At 38.5% G+C, this 19,674-nt stretch overlaps 1 protein-coding gene and 1 long non-coding RNA gene across 3 annotated transcripts; one reads left to right on the top strand and one right to left on the bottom strand.

Annotated features, from left to right (window-relative positions):
• Positions 1–263: 263 nt before the first annotated feature.
• On the bottom strand, positions 264–17,961 carry CTH (cystathionine gamma-lyase). 2 transcript variants are annotated; one of them, XM_026098528.2, is made up of 12 exons: positions 17,731–17,959; positions 15,134–15,215; positions 14,463–14,558; positions 13,534–13,643; positions 12,494–12,625; positions 10,638–10,695; positions 9,135–9,212; positions 7,798–7,950; positions 7,451–7,572; positions 5,505–5,557; positions 3,480–3,618; positions 264–951 (listed from the first exon to the last, which is right to left on the bottom strand). In XM_026098528.2, the coding sequence occupies exons 1-12, from the start codon at positions 17,890–17,892 to the stop codon at positions 925–927; spliced, it is 1,212 nt and encodes a 403-aa protein (XP_025954313.1). In that variant the 5' UTR covers positions 17,893–17,959; the 3' UTR covers positions 264–924. The 2 variants fall into 2 exon arrangements, with proteins under 2 accessions (XP_025954313.1, XP_025954314.1); XM_026098529.2 differs by having other exon boundaries at positions 929–1,938; positions 17,731–17,961.
• On the top strand, positions 16,844–19,021 carry LOC112982274 (uncharacterized). The gene is made up of 3 exons (XR_003258943.2): positions 16,844–16,990; positions 17,380–17,518; positions 18,805–19,021. It is a non-coding gene; the product is annotated as an uncharacterized LOC112982274 (long non-coding RNA).
• The last annotated feature ends 653 nt before the right edge of the window (positions 19,022–19,674 follow it).

The following is a 19,674-nucleotide window of genomic DNA, read 5'->3' as shown; positions in this document are numbered from 1 at the left end:
AGCAAACCACTAATCTGTAAATAAATGCCCTTTTGTGAGTCAGTGTCTACTGTCTGATAGAAATCCTTGCTTGTGGGAATGTTGCAGTTTTCATGATAAATTCCAATGTATAACAATTTATCTCTCTTTTTTCTTGACAAAATTAAAAACATTGATGAAATCATTTTCCTATAGGAGAACTTAAACAAATCCAGGGTCACTTTATCAATTGATTTTGAAAGCAAGTAGTATATTCAAATACCAAAAGCAGTAACAAGAACAGGGAAATGCAAAGTGTCTTTTAATTAACTGATTCCAATTCCAAATATAAAGCAAATCATTAACACAGTTTAGTGATTTTTTTTTTAAAGCCAAAGAATCACCTTTAGAAAGTTACCGTTATGTATCAGATACCGGATTTTGCTTCATTTTCAATACTCCATAAGATATCAGAGGTTTGGAAAAATTTCCAGTCTCATTAAAAAAATCTGAATTATATCAATGATATTCAAGAATACTGTTGGATTTGAAGTGATGGAAAAATTAACTAACAGAAACAAAGCCTAGTGATATAACATCCTCTTATCATTAGCATGACAAATGAGAAACATTAATTTCCACTGAGAGAACTGGCCATAATATTCCTGAGCATGTATCACAGCTTCTCTCAAACGTAAACTGACCTCTTAAATTCCAGTGACAAGGATTACAATACAACCAGAAATGGACACAGAGGAGAGTGTAAGGTTTGTGCAGTAGTGTGTGACCAACATACAGACATTAACAGAATGAACATGATGGCGCAAAAGGAAAACTCCCCAGGAATCTAGAGTTTCATTGAACAGATTTCAATTCTCAAAGGCAAATCCAAGGAAAACTGTTTGACTTTTCGTGTCATCTTCTTTAGCCGTTTAACGTTCAACTTCCAAATTCAGGTTTTAGATGTTAGTTGAAAGCCTTATTCTCTGGAAACTGCAGTAAGAAGGAAAAGTATGAGATAATTATACTATGCACCCGTATCAACCATGCACCACTCAATTTTGGCATATAAGAATGATACAGAGTAGCACCAAATTATCTTTGTGCCCTATCCTGGCATGCAGCAACACATGCAGTTACTATTGCTAATTTTTACTAACTTTCCATATCACCAATGGAAGAAAAAAATAATCTCCTGGCTGTGCAGTGTATCAAACTACTATACATTTGCTACAATTGCTGTAGGGCTCAGATTTTTATTTTATCTGCCAATAAGACCATGTTCTCTCAAACAGGGACAAAACTGAATTTCAAACACCTTAATTTTTCTAATTGTTTTTTGGGATGCTGGTACCTACCAGCAGAGGTGGTGCAGGAAAACAAGACAGTACTGAACCTACTTCTACCTCTGTCATCGACTTAGAGCTGATTCAAGGTCGAGTAAAGACTGTCTCAGTCTTTCCACTGAACTCTGTACTAAGCATTGCGAGGACTACTGAGGAGTTAACGAATCCTCAGAATCCCCCCCCCCAGCAGAAGAAAAGAAACCAACAAGAGTTATGGTGCTTCAACAGTATGGGAGCACAAACTGGAAGAAGGGAAGAAGGAAACTCATGTTTTTACAGTGTGGTTATTTATTAAATTTTATTGCATCATTTGCTGAAACCCATCTTAAGCATGTGCTTTGCTGCAGTCCTTGATTTATCTGGTGCCTCTCTCATTCTCTTTGACCCCCTCCCCCCCACCTATCTCGGCAGGGAGAACATCTCCCATGGCACGGCGGAGAGCACGCTGCCCTGATGAAACCTTTTCATCATGTGGTAGGGCAGCAACATGCTTGCCTGTGTGGGAGCAATGTGTGATCAAGTGGATATAAACAGGTTAGGAATATGTTTAGATTTTGGAAATCAGAAGTTTCTAACTTTCCAGAAGTGAAGTTCTGTAGCAGACAAACAGGATACTTGGGAAAGGAACCTAGAACTGTAAAGACAGAACACGAAGCTTTATAGATGGGATTGTTTGACAATACTTGGCAGTTTCTGAGAACAAAAAATTGAGCTTGCAACAGGAACCAAAGATCTAGTGCACATCCTTGGATAATGGATACCCCAAGATCTGCAATGGCATTTGAAAGGGCCCACAATTTGCTTGTGGCCATGCCATGCCTCTGGGCTCTGTTTGTTGCCTGCAAGATCAGGAAGAAGCTCTCCTTTCTCTCCCCAACACACAATTATGCTTCTGAAGGTTCAAAGGGTTTTTAGTCTCCCATTGAAGCTCTGGAGATTAGACATAATTAGAGGTTAAATCAGAGTGTGTGGGTAGGCCTAAGGATGTCTGCTTGGCGTGTCTCGCTCATATATTCAGATTTAAAGCTGTCATGAGATTTTAAATCCCAAGGAATTCTCCTGCATACCAGAAGGTCAGGGATCTCTTTCTGGGAAAGAGAAAAGACCTATCACATGACGTGATCTGCTTTCTAGGATGATCAGTGAAATTTACGTAACCAATTATTCACTATTGCAGAAACCAAAGACATTGGCAATGACCTTGATAAGTTACTGCACGATAAATAGAAAGGACAGTACTACAAAGTATATTCTACACTGAAATATCGATACATCAAACTGCAAGGCTGCAGCTTCCAAATACTATGCATCAGTTCAAAGCCAAGTACCTCTACTTTATATTTTTTTCAGTTATGTCTAATCCACTCCAGTAAGAAAAGAGTAATTAAAAAAAAAAACTTGCAAGAAAAACTATTATTCTATCAATCACAACACAAGCCCATCCAGATCTGTATAGGACCAAGCCAGAAACAATTCATTAGTCTCTCCCCTATACACACACGTATGTATACTCACAAACACACAAATACACATACATAGTTAATGTGTTTTAGAAGACCTGCATTGAGAGGAAAAGACATAATGTGGAATCATATCTTAATCTATTGTCTGAAATACAGAACTTTAGGTAGAGGAGTAGGAATACTCCCTTGCTCATAAAGGAAATAATATTACTTAAACATAGGAGTTACTGCCTGGGGGAAGCTCTTTTATTGAAGCCGTTTAATATATTTAACCCTCTAAAATTATGACATGAAAATTTCAAAGTACATACATGCTTATTAAGCACTTCAATGCCTATAATAGAGTCTCCATTTGCCCTAACTTCAGCAGCTATCCCGATCACTCAGACTCTAAGGACATCATCTGTTTGCAGCAGGAATCTGCATGAATTTGAATTGTGACTGACAAGGGTTGTAAACCTTGATGCAAAGCAAACATTAGTAATGAAAACTTGAAAAATGTATGCACTTATTGCAAGGCATGTTTAGGAATATTTTAAAAGTTAAGTGAGGTAAAAATTACTAGGAGACAGTTGATGCACTTGTTAGTTAACTAGCAACTTATTCCTGAGTTTCAGTAAAACTGTTAAGAGCTCACATGTGATTAGAAAGGCAGAGGATTAGAGAGGAAATTCTTTTTGTAATGATGGCATTAAGATAACAACCAACTTACTGCAGCTTTCAGAGCTTGATCTAGGTCTTCCAGTAAATCTTCTTCATCTTCCAATCCAACTGATAGACGAATTAATGTATCATTGATTCCAAGAGCCTCCCTATCTTCCTTAGGCACTGAAGAGTGAGTCATGATGGCCCTGAAAGAAAAAAAAAGTTTTTCTAAGAAGTTTTTATTGTTATTGGTAAAGACCAACCACACTGGTTACTTGCTAGCATCCCCTGGAATTTCACGAAGACTTCACACCTTTTTTGTATCATCTGCTAGCTAACCTATAGATTGAAGATATCATATTGCCAGTCACTGCAAATTATGTGAACTCCAATGCAGTAAGTGACTTGTATCTCCAAGTGATTCAATGTAGTATTTCCAAACTACAAATCATCAATAAAAAGTGGAACTGAAAGAGGAGGAAAAAAAAAATCCTACTCCCCTTCCTTCCATTTTTTTTTTCAATTTTCTGAAAAAAAGGATCCAAAAGCTCTACTTTAAGCATACGGAGATACAGCAATATTATAGAAGGATTTGCACCTATCTATCAGAGATGCCTTCTTGATCAAAAAGCATCTAGGGCAACTTTGAATTCATTAGCCTAAGATTTCCCTTGCTTACAGAAAGGAACCACCTGAGTCCGTGGGAAGGTAGAGCAGTGTTCTGTACACCAGATTTAAAATAAAGTGATTCAAATCAATAAGAAGATTCTTTGACTACAATCAGTTTTTTTAATCTTGTTTTGTATTTGAACTTTTTTTTTGTTTAAGATTTGTTGTTATTCTAAAATGAGTAACTGAAATGATTTAGCACATAAGTTTAATCATAACTTTCTATGTAAATTTTTTTTTTTACCTGAGCAAATTGGATTTATGTATCCGATTAAATAAAAAAAATTTTTTTTGTAATAAATACACTTATCTATCTGGTAAATCATGCAGGTAAATGACTCCCACCCAAATATCAGCAGGTTAAAAAAGAAAAAAGATAATGGTGCAACAACATTATGTTAATTTTCACTACTGGTTGCAATGACTAGATAGGAGTCTAAACAGCTACTTTCACTGCAAAAATCTACAGATCTACCTGACCAATTGCTTTGGGCAGAGGCAGCTAAGTATTACCAAAATCCTTACAAAACCACCTGGCATGAAGACAGATGCAATTCAGTTTAAGGTACTGAATACACCCTCTTGCGTAAGCAGTCAGAATAGCAGTCATTTTCCCTCACAGTAGTAAGAGCAGATACTACTAATTTAAAAACACTGATTTCTTGGATTTGATAGCACAGTATTTTGCAGCTCAGTCTTCCAGTTAAAACAAGGAAACTAGGAAAGTATTAGCGTATTATTGCTGAAAATAGTGAAAAAACATTGTTAAAATTTACAATGGTTCTAGAACAATTTGCTCAATGGATATAAGACCTAATAGCCTAATTTAAAACTCGGCTGACACCACCATAAAGCATTTTTGGGGGGAAACAGAAAAGTGAATGTTGATGAACCTACTTTCAAAGAAGGTATACCTAGGCAAAATTCAAGACCAGGCACAGAGACCACATATGCTTTGACTAAACCCTAAGCAGCAAAATTTGAAACCTGCAACCCAGCTGGGACAAGGACACCTGAGGCATGCATCTTTGCACTCCTGCAAATGCTGCATCGTCCCAACAGTATTATGGGGCAGCTTCCAAGGGTTGCTCCAGTTCTGGCCCACTCAAACACTCCACAGTGCCGAAGGGTGTGATATCTACCTCTTTGGGCAAGATTTGGAACAATCTATTGTCATTCAAGAATATTTTAATGTAGTGAGGTAGTGTTCTTATACTTAAAAAAGTCACACTAACTTCTGGAGTAGCCATTGTTTTTGTGTTATAGGACATATTATCCTTGAAGCTCAATTATACACAAAATATTATACCTTTTTATACTAGTAAATTTTAGAACTACCATAAAAATACATCAGAACTCTTTTGTTACTGTGAAGCTTTTCAGAATTTTTCCTAATAGACTTTTAAGGTGAAGAATGACTTACGGATGCTCTGCTAGGCTTTCAAATCCTCCTAGACTCTCAGCCAGTATAAAAACCTACAGCAAAAAAAGTAAACAGAAATTAAAATAAAAAATATAAAGGTACAAACACTTAGAAAGAGACAGTGAAAGAAACAGGAACTTTTAGCTTTCTTATTTTTGTATACTTTTGCTAAAGTTTTCTATTATAATTTTTACATTATGAAAAATATTAGCTGTAATAAGGAAAAAAAGGTGGACATTTTCAAGTTAACAGCTATTAAGATTTAAAATAGATTTTTCCTAAAATGACTATAAAAGACACTGAAACAAAACTGAAATTAAAATATTCCCACATTGAGCAAATATAACTCAAAAGCAGCTCTCAAAATGCAATGCATGGAGAGCGATGCAGACAGGGAGGAGCAGCAGGGAAAATAAACAACATTAAGAAGAGGATTCTGCCTGGGGCCTAGCAATGTGTTCATTCTATTCAGAGAAGGGATAAAACCATCTGTCTGAATAAAATGAGGCTCATATCTTACAAATATAGATTAAGGTTTAACTGACTATATCATATCCTTGCCTATTCTTCTTCCATCATCACCCTCACTTATCAATATTCACATATAACATTTTTTTTCCCCTTCTCACATCAGTTCTGCCTTTGGCCAGCCTAAAAAGTAAAAAACCTTTAAGATTCTTCCAATAAGACTGAATAGATTTATTTTCACTGAAGGTTAGTTTAGTATTTTGAAAAACATCCTATGTTTCTAGGACTTGTGTTTGAGACCTGCTTTCCATTAGCTAAGGTTTTTTAATGCTGATCTTTATGGGATGACAAAGCAGCTCTCTAGAGGGTTGGCCACAGTCAGATATACATGCATGATTTCTTCAATTTGTCTGCTATGAATACATTTACTGCCCTCAATATTTCTCTGCACTTTGGTTGCTCATATTGGCTTCTTTTCTTTTGCACTCAGCAAGGCCACAGAACACCCACAACCAAACCTATCAACCAGAGAATGAATCCTCTTGTCTCAGCCTGGTGTAAAGCATTGGCCTTACTTTTCTTTTTTTTTTTTTTTTTTTTTAATCAACCTAGTGACAAACTGATAATTGGCCAAGTCAAAGGCGTGAAGTGAATAGTTATAGGGGACTGTATCTTCTGGAACATGCTTCTGCACTCTAACTTGGTGGCACATCTGCTTGATCTCCTGCACCAGGATTAAATACTCACTCTCATTCCAAAGGATATTCTGTGGGAAGATTGTTCTATTAGTAAATACATTTTCTGCTGCTGATGTTAACTGGCAGGTGAGTAAAACAAGGAGGGTGAGGAAGTTCTAATTTGCCTTTGTCAGTTATTACTGATCTGTTTTTCCATGATTAAAAGACAAAACCAAGAGCAGAATGCAAATTAACCAGAGACCAAGACTTACATATACTTTAAAGAGTACAGACAGAATGCATGAATTACGAAGACCAAAACCAAAATCCTATGGCTCATAAAATAAACAAACAACTATTCTCTAAATTGAGGGGCTCTTTCTTTGTTCCATGATTCACATTATTTCTCACTGGGATTTTCTCCAGACAAGTACTTTGTAATATTACTATAGTATTACACCAGCCACAGCTTCTCTGCTTTCAAATACTATGGCCACTTGCAAAAGGCTGCTATGCAAGCACTTTATTAGAAGCAATACCTGGGCTAACCCGGATGTAAAACACCATATTGTTTAAACAGACACTTTAAATGCGGCATCCTTGAGGATGAGGCATCCTTTTCTTCCCTCTCATTAGTGTCCCATTTACAGATAATCTATTATTTAGAGATGGATACACCCAAAAGAAAGAAGAGTCGAGGAAGACTGCCCCCGCCCCAAGGAAACCCCCTTCCTTCCATTACCACACTCACGAGGACAGATTCAATTCACTTTAGGGTAGCGTATATTTAACGTCATTTACCTTTAAATTCTTGAGAAAAGTAATGGCGTGTTCAAGATTTCCCTTAATATAAAAGGTTACCATCCCAGGACAGCCAGTACACTGCCGCTTGACCAACTCATGCTGAGGGTGTGAAGGCAGTCCTGAAATTAGTAACATTTGTAGAAGTTTATGTTAATTACCATCACTGCAAAGACAAAAGCAAGTCACCATAAACTGTATAAAAACACTTCACATGGAAAGGCCATAGCCAAGGAGACACCTAACCTAGAGTCATCAAATGTTAAGGGTATATAAATGACAGTATTACAGTACTCAAATGCACGTCATTCTAAAACGTCACCTGCTTTGAAGCCAGGCCAACCTACCAGGGAAAATGACTTTCTCCACACGGGAATCTGACTCAAGAAATCGAGCAACAGCCAATGCATTGTGGAAATGTTGCTTCATCCGGATTTGCAGTGTCTTCAAACCACGATTGCACAGATAACAGTCAAAAGGAGACGGAACAGCTCCAAGAGCTACAGAAATTAAGAGACAAAATTACACATAAAATAAAGAGGGCTTTTTTTGATATAACTAAATACAGTACTAATTTCCAAGCTAACCCCTGAAGCAAATAAATAAAATTTCTACTGATTGCTACTGGAACTTGGCTTCCATCTGCACAGAATTTACTTTGGACCTTAAAAACCCAAACGTAGCACTCTGATACAAAAGGTATAAATATTCTAAAGTTAGAACAAGACAAGCGGAAAGACAAATTTGATGCCATTTGACCTACCCATCTCACATACAAATGAAAGCAATTAATGAGCTGAATTAATAAACTGCAGACCTGAGGATGAAATCTGTTAGACCTAATACACCTTTACTCCTTCAGTAGCAGACAGGAGGCAGACAGAACACTATTCATTATGAGGCAGTAAAATTCTGTTGTTAAAATCAAACTATATATGAAAATTCTACATTAGCTGAACCCTCTGATTTGTGAATGAATTAAAAAAATCCCAAATATAATTTACATAAGTTAGATGAAATTAAATAAATGTATAATTTAAAGGTCTTATGTGTGAAGTCAGGTGAATATAGGAAAAGACTCTGCGCTTTTTGCCGTGGTCTCAACTTTAATCCTGCAGTGACAGACGGTTTTTGGATTCAAACAGCTACCACCAGACAATTCATCCCATTTCACCAGTCCCCTGAACTGCCCACAGAAAAGGGACAAGCCGTAGATTGAACAGTCCTGATTTTGACCATTTGTTGTCAGGCATTGAAATTTAAGAACAACTTTCCTCCAATTTACAAACAGACCAAACGATGAAAAGGAAAAAAAAAAAAATCATAGAACACATAACTGAGTATTCTTCCATCAGCAGCTATGAAGTGCTTTTGAGAGAAGACCAGTGTCATTAACTTTATTTGACCAAGAAGCCACGGGGGTATACTGAAAGCTATCATGCTTACATAAGGCCATGCCACATACTTAGGAAAGGCAGGGAATAGAATTTAGGTTTCCTACAAATATTTTACTACTTTCTCTCCAGTCATTTACATTTCCTCACATTTACATGCTTGGGCTACGTTCCAGAGATAGACTTCATGCTTGTGTATACGCAACATGTTTTCCATTACAAACCGGTATATTTGAACATAATAACTGAATATAACACATTTTAAGGTATTTCCTACATTGACTACTTACAGTTTTGTAAGAATTTGAGCCTTTCATAGAGATCATCACAATTAACTGAAACAAGTCCCATTATGACATCGCTGTGCCCTAAAAATGCAGGAAGAACATGAGAACAATATTAGCCACTCCATCTGCTCCAAGGTTCTGCAATAAGCCCATTTTTTCAGTCTTGGTGCTAATACAGTCTCATATTTTCAAGACACTGGACTCCTCATTGCTACAGTTGTCCTTCCTGTACCAACATGTGAATCATAAGGCAGATTTCAGCTTCTTCTGAAGTTATGGTTAGCATTGGGCAATGCTGCATGTTTTATGACCTCTTCTCAGGCTCCCGGACACTTATCAGAGCCACTGCAGCTAACTGATAGAAAGCAGGATTTTGTCCAGAAATCAAATGTGTTCCCGTGGAACTGATATGCAACACAGACTGCTGCTTTAGTAAGAATAAACAGCAGCTGGAACGCTTCCACTTTTATCTGTACCACAATCAGAACATGTGGTTACAGCACAGGTAGCACATTCAAGCTACATTTTAGTATGGATTGTTTGGGAAACAACACAATGAATATGCTTTTGAACAGGCTCCAACACAACCATGTAAAACTTCCTTCAACCGTAATATCTCTTCTGGCAGCTACCTTGCACTGACATCTGTTTGCTATGTTGCAGCCAGATTAAAGATAACATGGCTACAAATATCTATAGGTATAGTGCTTCAAGGTCATGTCAGTATTTCTTTCATCAGGAATAGTTCAGGAGCTATTAAAACTCCTCAGACTAAAACTAATGGTCTAAGAATTACTGGCAGATGCATTCACTTTTATGAACTGCCTGCAACTGTTGGCAGAAAGCAAGGCAGGCAGAGCAGGTGTAGTGAGGGAAGATCAGTAGGAGACGAAGTGGGAAAAGGGCATAGGATGCGTAAGGAAATGGTACGTATAACAGAGATAGGATGTTGAAGGAGATTACAATGGCTGGATTCCAGCGAATCTGGTCAGGACACAGCGCTTCTAGAGCAAACTGTTACTGCATAGCACCAATTATGCCAGTAGTCAGCATCCACAAAGGGACTAAGGCTCTGTGAGGTGACCCCAATCAACTGTGGCCTACTGTTTAGTTTTACAGATGGGTGTACGTGTACGTGGTATATTTCCAACAGCCGCTGTTGGCTTCTTCTTGTCCAGGATTGCTCCACTCTGAACACTGTAAAACCAGGCAAACCTGGAGGAAGCCGGGGTTTGAAAAATACAGTTTTATCTCATGGATTTGTTCTTTTCATTATGGCAAACCATCTGGACACTATCACAGTGCAAACTGTGTTTGCACAGTATCACTCACTGCTGCTGTTAGCAGCGAGTTGGCAATAGCTGTATATAGATTTCTCCAAGGCAAAATGAATTTAGAAGCATCTGTGAGACATGGAAGAGGTTCAAGAGGTAACACAGAGATTCTACGGTACTTGGAATGGCTTTGAAATAACCAGCCTGAGCTGTGTGGAATTCAAATACTTACCATTCATGTATTTGGTTGCAGAATACATGCACATATCAGCCCCCAAAGATAAAGGACGCTAAAATGAAATGAAAATAATAGGTCTGATTAAAGTTATTTTTGCACTCTAGCCCTTCCCAAACTGTCCAGAAATGCTGTGATCAAAACCAGAAAGTATCAATAGATACAGAAACCAAGACCAAAACCTTAATGCATAAATAAGAGAATGAAGAAAGACAGAACATGTAACAAAAAGCACTCTGAATTCATGATAAACACAATATAAAGAATGCACAATAAAGTGTGATTCAAAGGTACCAGTCTAACTTCCACTGGCTTCAGTGACAGGAGCAAGTAATTTGAATGAGCTGAATGCACCTAACCTGCAGCCCATTCACACTTACAAAAAACTTAGTTATACTGTTTAGCTGAGGAGGGGATAAGTAATGATAATCAATCTAAAATATAGGCCTCAAGACACTAAAGAAGGTTTAGTTTTCAAAGAAAGAAATCTTCCAGCTTTCTAAGTATCTGTATTAGTGATACAACACCAGAAGAACAATTGGAAACCTGAAGAAAGTGCGAAGGGTTTTTTTTTTTTTTTTTTTGTCAAGCCTCTCTTTTCTAACCTGTTCAACTTTATTACTAGCAGACTTTTTAAGATGGGAGGTAAACCTAGATGTTAATAGGCAAAAAGGAATGAACAATCTTTTTTTAATCAGTAGCTAAGTAACAGTTTTGCACAAAATTTAAGCATATTATAAAGACTTAAGAGTACTAATGCGTTAAAAGGCGATAAAGATATCAGATTTAGAGCAAAGGAACACTGCTGTCAGATTAAACATGGAAGTCCTTTCAAGGAACACAGATAGCATGCATTCCCAATGCTTGGCCACTGCAGTAGTAGCATTAACACCAGTGGCTCTATATTCAATATTACTATATTAAAAAAAAAAAAAATCAGTCAAAAATTACGATTTTCTTTGTACTTTGTGTCAGCAGTATTCTTGAGGGGTTTAAAAACGTTACCTATTAAGGCTTACTGAAATTAATCATTAAAACAGACTTCCTCTTAGGACCAGGCCAATATAAGATATATTAACTAGCTCTTATTTCCAGATGTTCACTTTGCTTCTTTCACACATGCGTTTTTCAGAAGGAAAATAGATACAGGAAAAGAAAAAAAAAAGTATACAGTCACTAAGCCTTTCATGTGTGCAAGACAAACTCAAGACAAACTTTAGCTAAGCATTAACACTTTTTATAAGCCTCTCTTAAATTATAACGATCTCAGTATCCTTAACAAACACAAGGACACCTTCTGCTTCATCCTTTAAAAAGAGAAAAAAAGCCCACAACAGTTTTTCATTAGGCCTATAATATAAGGAGTTAGCTTAGTCTCCAGGAAAGTATATATGAATATTTCTAGTCCACATTAAGATGAACAAGACTTTGAAGTTTATTATTTAGAAATACTTGTGTAATTTAAAAAGCTATCTTTACTTCATGTATTCTAGTTATAAAAGAAGAAAAGCTATGAGACTTATCAGAGACCAAAATTATAAACTTCTAAGCCACATATTCACCAAAATACCGAATGTTGAAAACAATCCGGTGTGTTTATTTAACTGTTGAGCTATTTTGTTTTTATTGGTACCATATTTCTATATAACCAGCTGTAAAATATTTTGGATCCCATCTTTACTAATTTAAAAAGTAGCAGTGCATCAGTTGTATCTAGAACTAGAGCAGGCAATTTTAAAATACACAGATCAAAACCACAGTTCTTTGTTGGTGGTCCTTCCTACTTTAAAAAAAGTGCTTTTGAATACCCTGAAATAATGGAATAATTGTGAACAAACAAACAAACCGTTTACCTGGAAATACGAAGACATAAAAGTGTTGTCTACTACTAGAAGAACATCTTTATGCTTATGTACTACATCTGCACAACCTTGAATATCAATGACTCTCAGTGTGGGGTTTGTAGGCGTTTCAATCCAAACAAGCTGTAGTAATTCAACAAAATAAACCATCAGTTTGGAGATGTTACAATGCCAGTGATGATGCAGGTATATTGCACGGTGTTTAAAGCAAACATATCCCCCTTCTCATATATTTTTAATAGTGAGAGACTAAAAAACTAACAATACTTGAATATCCAGGCCTCTCTCTCAAACATAAACACCAGTTACTCTTCATCATCATTATTTATCATTATCATCACCAGTATCATTTAGGATACTTGTTATCATCAGTTCTACCAACACAAATACTACATTCATATTTTAAGAAATGTTTTTTGAAGTCTTAACTGCTTTTTAATGTTAATTTGTTGAGTGTCAGCTTCCTATACAGTTTGCAGATTGTAAATAAGGGTCATAACTGAAGAAAGGCAGGATTCCTTGGCAGAGGTACTATTTTCCACAAAAACAATTGATATGCATTACAAACAGCAAAGCTTTTGAGAACTGAAGTCCTACATAGCTGAAGAATGCCTGACATAACCAGAAGAAAACTTTATGTCCAAAAGTTTGGAAGCCTTTTACAGCTGTACTGTCTTCCATGAGATCAACTATTACCACTTCAAAATGCTGCTTATTCATTTTTATAACATTATAGCTATGACACCACTAATTCCCAACTTCTTTCCCTTTTTCACTGGGCCTTTTCAACATGTTTCTCTGAACAAGCCTTTATTGCTTACAGATGATTTCCTATTCCTCCTCTTAAAGTACCTTGAAATTGTGCCATTTCCTAGTGCTTCTAACAGATTTAAGAAATTAAAAATTTCTAGGCATTGCATTTATTTATTTTTACACACTAAATAAAAGCGTATCGTAAGACCATACAAGAAGCAAGAATAAAATTGTCTAAGGACATTAAGCAAATAAGATTAGCAATTTCTCTCTCCTACCTTGGTCTCTGGTGTAATTGCAGCTTCCAGGCATTCCAATTTTGTACAGTCAACAAAAATGATGTTCAAACCCATTTTCATGGCTATTTTCCTGAAATACCTGTTTGAACCTTAACAACAACAACGAGAGAGAGAGAGAGACAGACAGACTTGTTAAAGAACTGTTTTACTTTAAATTTATTTAACAGGATGGGGGGAAAAAACCCAAGAACTGAGGTACAAAATAAATACTTTCCTTCACTGATCTCCTGTCCCTTGTATATAACCAAGGAAAGTCAGAATGTAAGTTTTATGCTGTACACTGTAAGAGACAGATTAGTATGCTTTTATTTCTAAAAGATTTAAAGATTGTTGTATTTTTAAACATCATAGAAAAGAAATAGGAATATGGAATCAGAATGATTTCTGAAATACTTTCAATTAATAGCATTATCCTGTTTGGGCTTTTCTTAATTGGGAAGTTAAATTGAAACTGAAATCCTCTTGCTGGTCCCAAAGTACACATTCACAGTCATCATATGCTGTTCTAATGGGTATTTTCACATTGGCAAGCTGCCTCTGAGACAATCCGCAATCTTACAATGCATTACAATTAGAATGAACTGATATTTCTTTTTTGTTGTATCAAAAACTGTCTCTCTCTCTCTCTCTAAATTAGATCACAAAGAATGAATTTACCTATATAATTTCAATTACATAAATAAAACATAAACAACTCTGACCCATAGTCCATATATTTCTACAATAAACCATATGCTATTGTCATGTTCTCATGTTGTGAAAACCACATACTCATGTTCTCACGAAGTGAAAAGGCTTTGAAGAAAAATAAGGTCAGAAGCATGCAATTCAAAAGGTTAATGAGAGATACAAATAGGTACTTTAAAACAGTTACACAGTTAAGACCAAAACCCATGTGCTTTACTTACCCCCATAGACATCATCCGTAGAGATAATTGTATCCCCTGCCTTTAACAGGTGAGTAATATTCACAGTAGCAGCTAAGCCAGAAGAATAAGCTAAACCTGAAACAGAGAACAGTAAATCACAGACAGATCATATTTTAGTATGATACAGCTGTGTCAAACTTGCCTCCAGTTTCCTTACTTAGCTTTCAAAAGGAACCTGTTCTGTCACTCTCACTTACGCTATCTCACTCTTTAAGCAGATTCACTAAAAGAGACAGGCATTGTTTACATAAGGTGTAACCCTGGATGAACGCTGGCAACAAAGTCTGATAACAAGTGCTGACAGGCTCATACTCACATCTCTGAACTCAGCGCTGCTACACAGGGATGAATTTGCAGCATGAAACACCATACTTATGTTTAAGCTTAGCTATTAAATGCAGCAAAAAGAAGTAAAGTCATTACACAAAGACCAATGATTGAGCTGGACTTTCCTGAATGTTAAGTTTCACAACACTGATCAAAGCAGCTCTTGCCCCTAACCAGTAGTCAAAGACTGTTGAAGTCTTGCTGTCATACAACTGCTGGTGAAAATTCAACATCCTTGCCTCCACAATATATTTACAGTAGTAAAGCACTATTAAGAGATACATATGCTGACATCTTGCTTAAGGAAACTATTAATTGCTTACAATATTTAGCTCCATCCAGCGCTGCTACAGCCTTTTCCAGGCAATTTCGGGTAGGATTCCCACTCCGGCTATAATCAAAACCCTATTGTGAAAGCAAGAAACAAATATAACTTAGAAGAGAGCAACGAGAAAGTTTTGTACAATAATAATCCTAGGTTCCTTAAAAGGTCCTCATCCTCAACACTCAGGCTATCCATCCATCCTTTCCAGTAACAGTGGGGTGGTCTTCTGGCTACATCAAGCTGCTGTACACAATGTAGGATCCATCCCTCCTACCTCACAAATCTGTCTGGTGTTAGACTCCCATGAGCTCTACCAAGACATTTACGTGAGCTTTACCTAGATTTATCTTGTACGATTTTTAATACACATTGACATATTTTGTGTTACCTGATCCTGGAGCAAAAGCTTATTTTGCTTCAAAGGAATGTCTACAGTTCAGCTCCAGGCACTAGCCATTCATCACTCCATTTGAAAAAAATCAATGGCTAGATATTTATTCAGCTGCTATCAACCAGCACAGCTTTACTAATCTCACGGAGCACCACCCCTTTAAAATCTGGATATCTAAAGTGCATTTAAATGTCATGCAACTTTTCAAATAAAGCATTAATTAAAAAAAAAAAAAAAAAAAAACAGACTGCTGCTGATTGACTAAAACACAGCCTGTATCTCAATGAAGAAAGAACTTAGAAAAAATTAATTTCTCCATTCTTTAAAGGGAATCTGTATTCTAGACAGCAGCAGTCTTTGATTATTTGTTTTATTATAGTGATTATCTAAATGAACAGGAATTACATCATTTCAAATTACCTAAATGAACTAAAAAGCAAACAATTCACCAAAATCTGAATTATGCCTAGGAAGCCCACTGCTGTGAAATGATGAGTACCTTCCATTCGGTGTGACTTCACTGAAAGCACCCTGTATCTCTCAGACCCAGATATTGTAATGTCTGCATTTAATCACGTATCCCCAGAAATTAACACTGAAACTAAGATGATCATCTGAGCAGTTTCCAAAAGGTATTTAAGTACCCAAGACAACAAGTAGAATAACTCCAAAACTGTCTTCAAGCCCCTTACGGACACCTGAAAGCTGAAAACAATTTGTGGGAGAGTACTGGGAGAAATATCATACTGCTTGCCACATTCTCTCTCTTTTTTCTAGTTGTCCACCTTTGGTTGCTGTTGGAGAAAGGGCTTTGGTCTGATGTCGTTATCAAAAAGAAAGTGTCCTTTCTCCATGACCCTCTGCTTGATAAATGCTATAGGGCACTGGCCAGTGCCAGACTGGGAAAGACCAGTCAAAAAGTTCTTTAGAAAGCTCAGATTATTTTCCTGCCATGCAATCATGCCAAGTTCTAGGTTTGAATCCAATAGTTTTTATATGAATACTGAAAAATTAAACAAGAAAAAAAAATCATGCATGCATGGATGTATTTGTCACTGAGAGAACCTGGCTAAGCATATTGGTATTTTTGTACTTCAGGGTTTCTGTTTAAAGACAACTTCATCGTATTCAGGAATCCAACAGACTGAGCAGAAACGTGGCTCGCTCTTTTATCAGTACGTAAGTACAGCAGCTTGTGACTACCTCTTCTGTGCTCTTCAGCAAGTTAATCAATCTGTGGTTGGCTCACAAATATTCAAAATTTTAGTCTATGTAAGTGATCAAAGGTCACGAGGCAAATTCCAATTGCCCAACTGGCAAAGCGTTACATTCAGAATTAGGGCTTGGGACAAATACTGATTTATGAATTCAAAAATTGTGTTATTTCCTTCGCACGCACACTGTAACCATCAGGAACTTCATGATAATTCAACACTTCAAGTGCTTTAAGACCTCCAAAAAAATGTATGGAAAATTTATGAGAGCTGGAAGGACAATTGAAACAACCTTTTACACAATCTGTGTGAATGAGAAAATGTCCACGCCTTCCAACAAAGTTCAATATTGTTAACTCCCTGCCTCCAAGAAAGCCTTGGGGTGCATGCAAACCACCTGACAAACTGCCAGGGCAGTAACATGGGGGGCAGCTTCCTCAGCTGAATCCCTTCGCACGCATCAACGGGCAGTCTGTCTAGTCACAGAGGGAAGCTGAGCACTTAACTTCATGTGACTTTCAAACTGAAAATCTTCCAGACAGACGAGACACCTTTCAGACCACGGTGGGAGAGTTTATCTTTTCCAACAGGGGAAAAAAATCACAATAAGCACGGTTTTGTTTGTTTATTTTGTTTCAGGAGCTAGCACGATGGAAAAACAACAGCTTGGGATGTCACACACGCTTCAAAGATTTAAAAGGGGAATAAAAGGATCCTCCCCTCCTGCAGTGACTTTGCACGTCTAACCAGACACCGCGAGGGCACCTGAATTTCAAGGGTAAGCCACAGCATCTTCAAGGCGAGAGGCGACCCCGCCATCTTTAGCAATGAAATAACAAGCACATCCTTCAGTGCGTTGCGACCCGGAGTACCCCCGCCCCTCGCCCCGTTAAACGCTGCATTTCCCCGCTGCCCCGCGCCTCGGCACCCGCGAAACACGCGTGGGGGGCCGGCAGGGAGGACAGATTTGGGGGGGGAGGGGGTGCTCACCGCGTGCTGCCCCGGCGCCTGCTGCTTGAAGGTGGTGGAGAGCGAGAGCGGCGGCACCACAGCGGCGGAGCGCCATTGCTCGGGCTCCTGCCCGACGTGGATGGCCTGCGTGGCGAAGTGGGCGAAGCGCGGCAGGAACCCGCTGCTGTCGGCTCCCTCCATGGCCCCGCTGCTCTGGGCTCCGGCGAGGCGCCGCTCCGCCCCGCTCCGAGGGGCCCGGCGCGGGCGGAGCCGCCCCCGGCCCGGCCCAGCCCCGCCGCCGGAAGAGGAACCGCCCCCGGCCCCGGCCCGGGCCTGACGAGAGACCGTGTACGGTTCTCTTTGTAAATGGGCTTCAATTTTCTCTCTTAAAAAAAAAAAGCCAAAAGAAATCTTGATGGAGCAACCGATGAAGTACAGAGATGACTGCAAAAAAAAAAAAAAGACTTTTTTAAACTTAGCTTTAAAAATCCATATTATAAATAGACACGTGGGAGGCAAATTTATTGTTGAGCTGATGAAATTGTGTTTGACGGTCTCCGCCTAGAATTCCTCTTGGTCGCCTGGCATGGGGGATGACGCAACGGGGTGAAGGAAGAAGTCCTCTAGAAACTTAATTTGTTTATCACCGCAGATCTAATCCTTCTGCCAAGTTGTAGATTGTTTCCCTTGGTAAAAAAATCATTTCTCTGGAATTTGACACATCATCACTTTTTCAAAATAATGATTCATTCCGTTATTATAAGTAGAATCTTGTAGAACTAACGCTATGCAAGCAGTTTTTGTAGTGAAATCTGGAAACACTGAACTGACCCAACAGAGTTTCTTCAAAAGATGATAATGCATCTTTAAATACCGACATAAGGACAAGACAGCTGTCTTGTCTTCCCCCTTTTTGGGTGTGTTTTAAAAAAATAGCACTTGTACAGGTCCCTGAATTCTCCAGAAACTTGTTTCACAGTTTTTTTTTTCTTTTATTTCCCCTTTCCTTGGTGAATGAAGCAGCCACCCAGACATGGGAAAGGCAGGGCTAATGAAGGGGCTGGGCGACATTTTGTTCGGAACAGCGTTAAGAGCCTATTTCTTGTCTCTCAGATCCGAAGGGAAGAGGATTCACAGAAGGAGCGCTGGAGGAGACGCAAAAGTGCTGATTTGCTTTGAGGAGGCGGTATTGTGAAAAATCGCTTGGCTTTTCATGACCTGTGAGCTAATCCAGCGCTTCTGTTCTCTTTATAAATGAGGTGAACTGGCTGGTCCAATTTATTTCATTGATGTGTGGTTTGTTGACACCTCTGGCATGCAACAACATACAGAACACACACCGCTGAAGTTGAGTAACTAAACCTCAAACTGAGACACTCTTGGATCCACATTGCCACTTTACAAATGCATCTGGAAGAAATCTGTAGGAGTCACCACAGCAGATTTTTGCAACAGACCGAGAATCTGGGTACTTTCCCTGTGGTGTGTCGGCACTAGGGTGGTTGTATTCAGCAAACCGATGCCGATGTCTTAATTAGGAAACTGGTACTACTTGCTGATTGCTGGAAGCTGTGTTGTACGTCCAAGGGTAGACACAGTACAGGGACATGTGATGTGAGGCTTGCAGAAAGGCACAGTCTTTTGTTAAATGAAGCAACACCGCAGGGAAGGAGGACAAGCTGCCTGGCAGACAAACAACAACTAGTTGCAACAGCAGGTGCTCCCTCTCCTTACATACCTCATTTTGTTCATGGCCTCTATGAGGCAAGGGCGAGCTTTCACTGTGGAAAAAGCAGCTGTTTCCCTACACATGCTGGGCATATTCTTAGCGCGGACGCATTAGCTCGTGCTTAAACCGTAGGGAAGGGGTTCAGGCTCCCCTCAGCGCCGCTCGCGCCTCCCCTCAGCGCGTTCCCGCCTCCGCGGTGCTCGCGCCGCCTGTCAGCGCCGCTCGCGCCTCCCCTCAGCGCGTTCCCGCCTCCG

Source organism: Dromaius novaehollandiae, chromosome 8 (genome assembly GCF_036370855.1).
Source record: "Dromaius novaehollandiae isolate bDroNov1 chromosome 8, bDroNov1.hap1, whole genome shotgun sequence".
NCBI classification, from domain to species: Eukaryota; Metazoa; Chordata; class Aves; order Casuariiformes; family Dromaiidae; genus Dromaius; species Dromaius novaehollandiae.
Note: the sequence above shows the minus strand (reverse complement) of the source record. Positions and strands in the feature narration are given on the sequence as shown.

Excerpts from the sequence above, each read along its gene's own strand:
- CTH (XM_026098528.2), bottom strand. The coding sequence starts at position 17,892 with ATGGAGGGAGCCGACAGCAGCGGGTTCCTGCCGCGCTTCGCCCACTTC. Across the intron at positions 15,216-17,730 it reads AGGCGCCGGGGCAGCACGCG|GGTTTTGATTATAGCCGGAG; the intron begins GTGAGCACCCCC and ends CTTTCACAATAG. Across the intron at positions 7,951-9,134 it reads GCTCAAATTCTTACAAAACT|CTCTTGGAGCTGTTCCGTCT; the intron begins GTAAGTAGTCAA and ends TAATTTCTGTAG.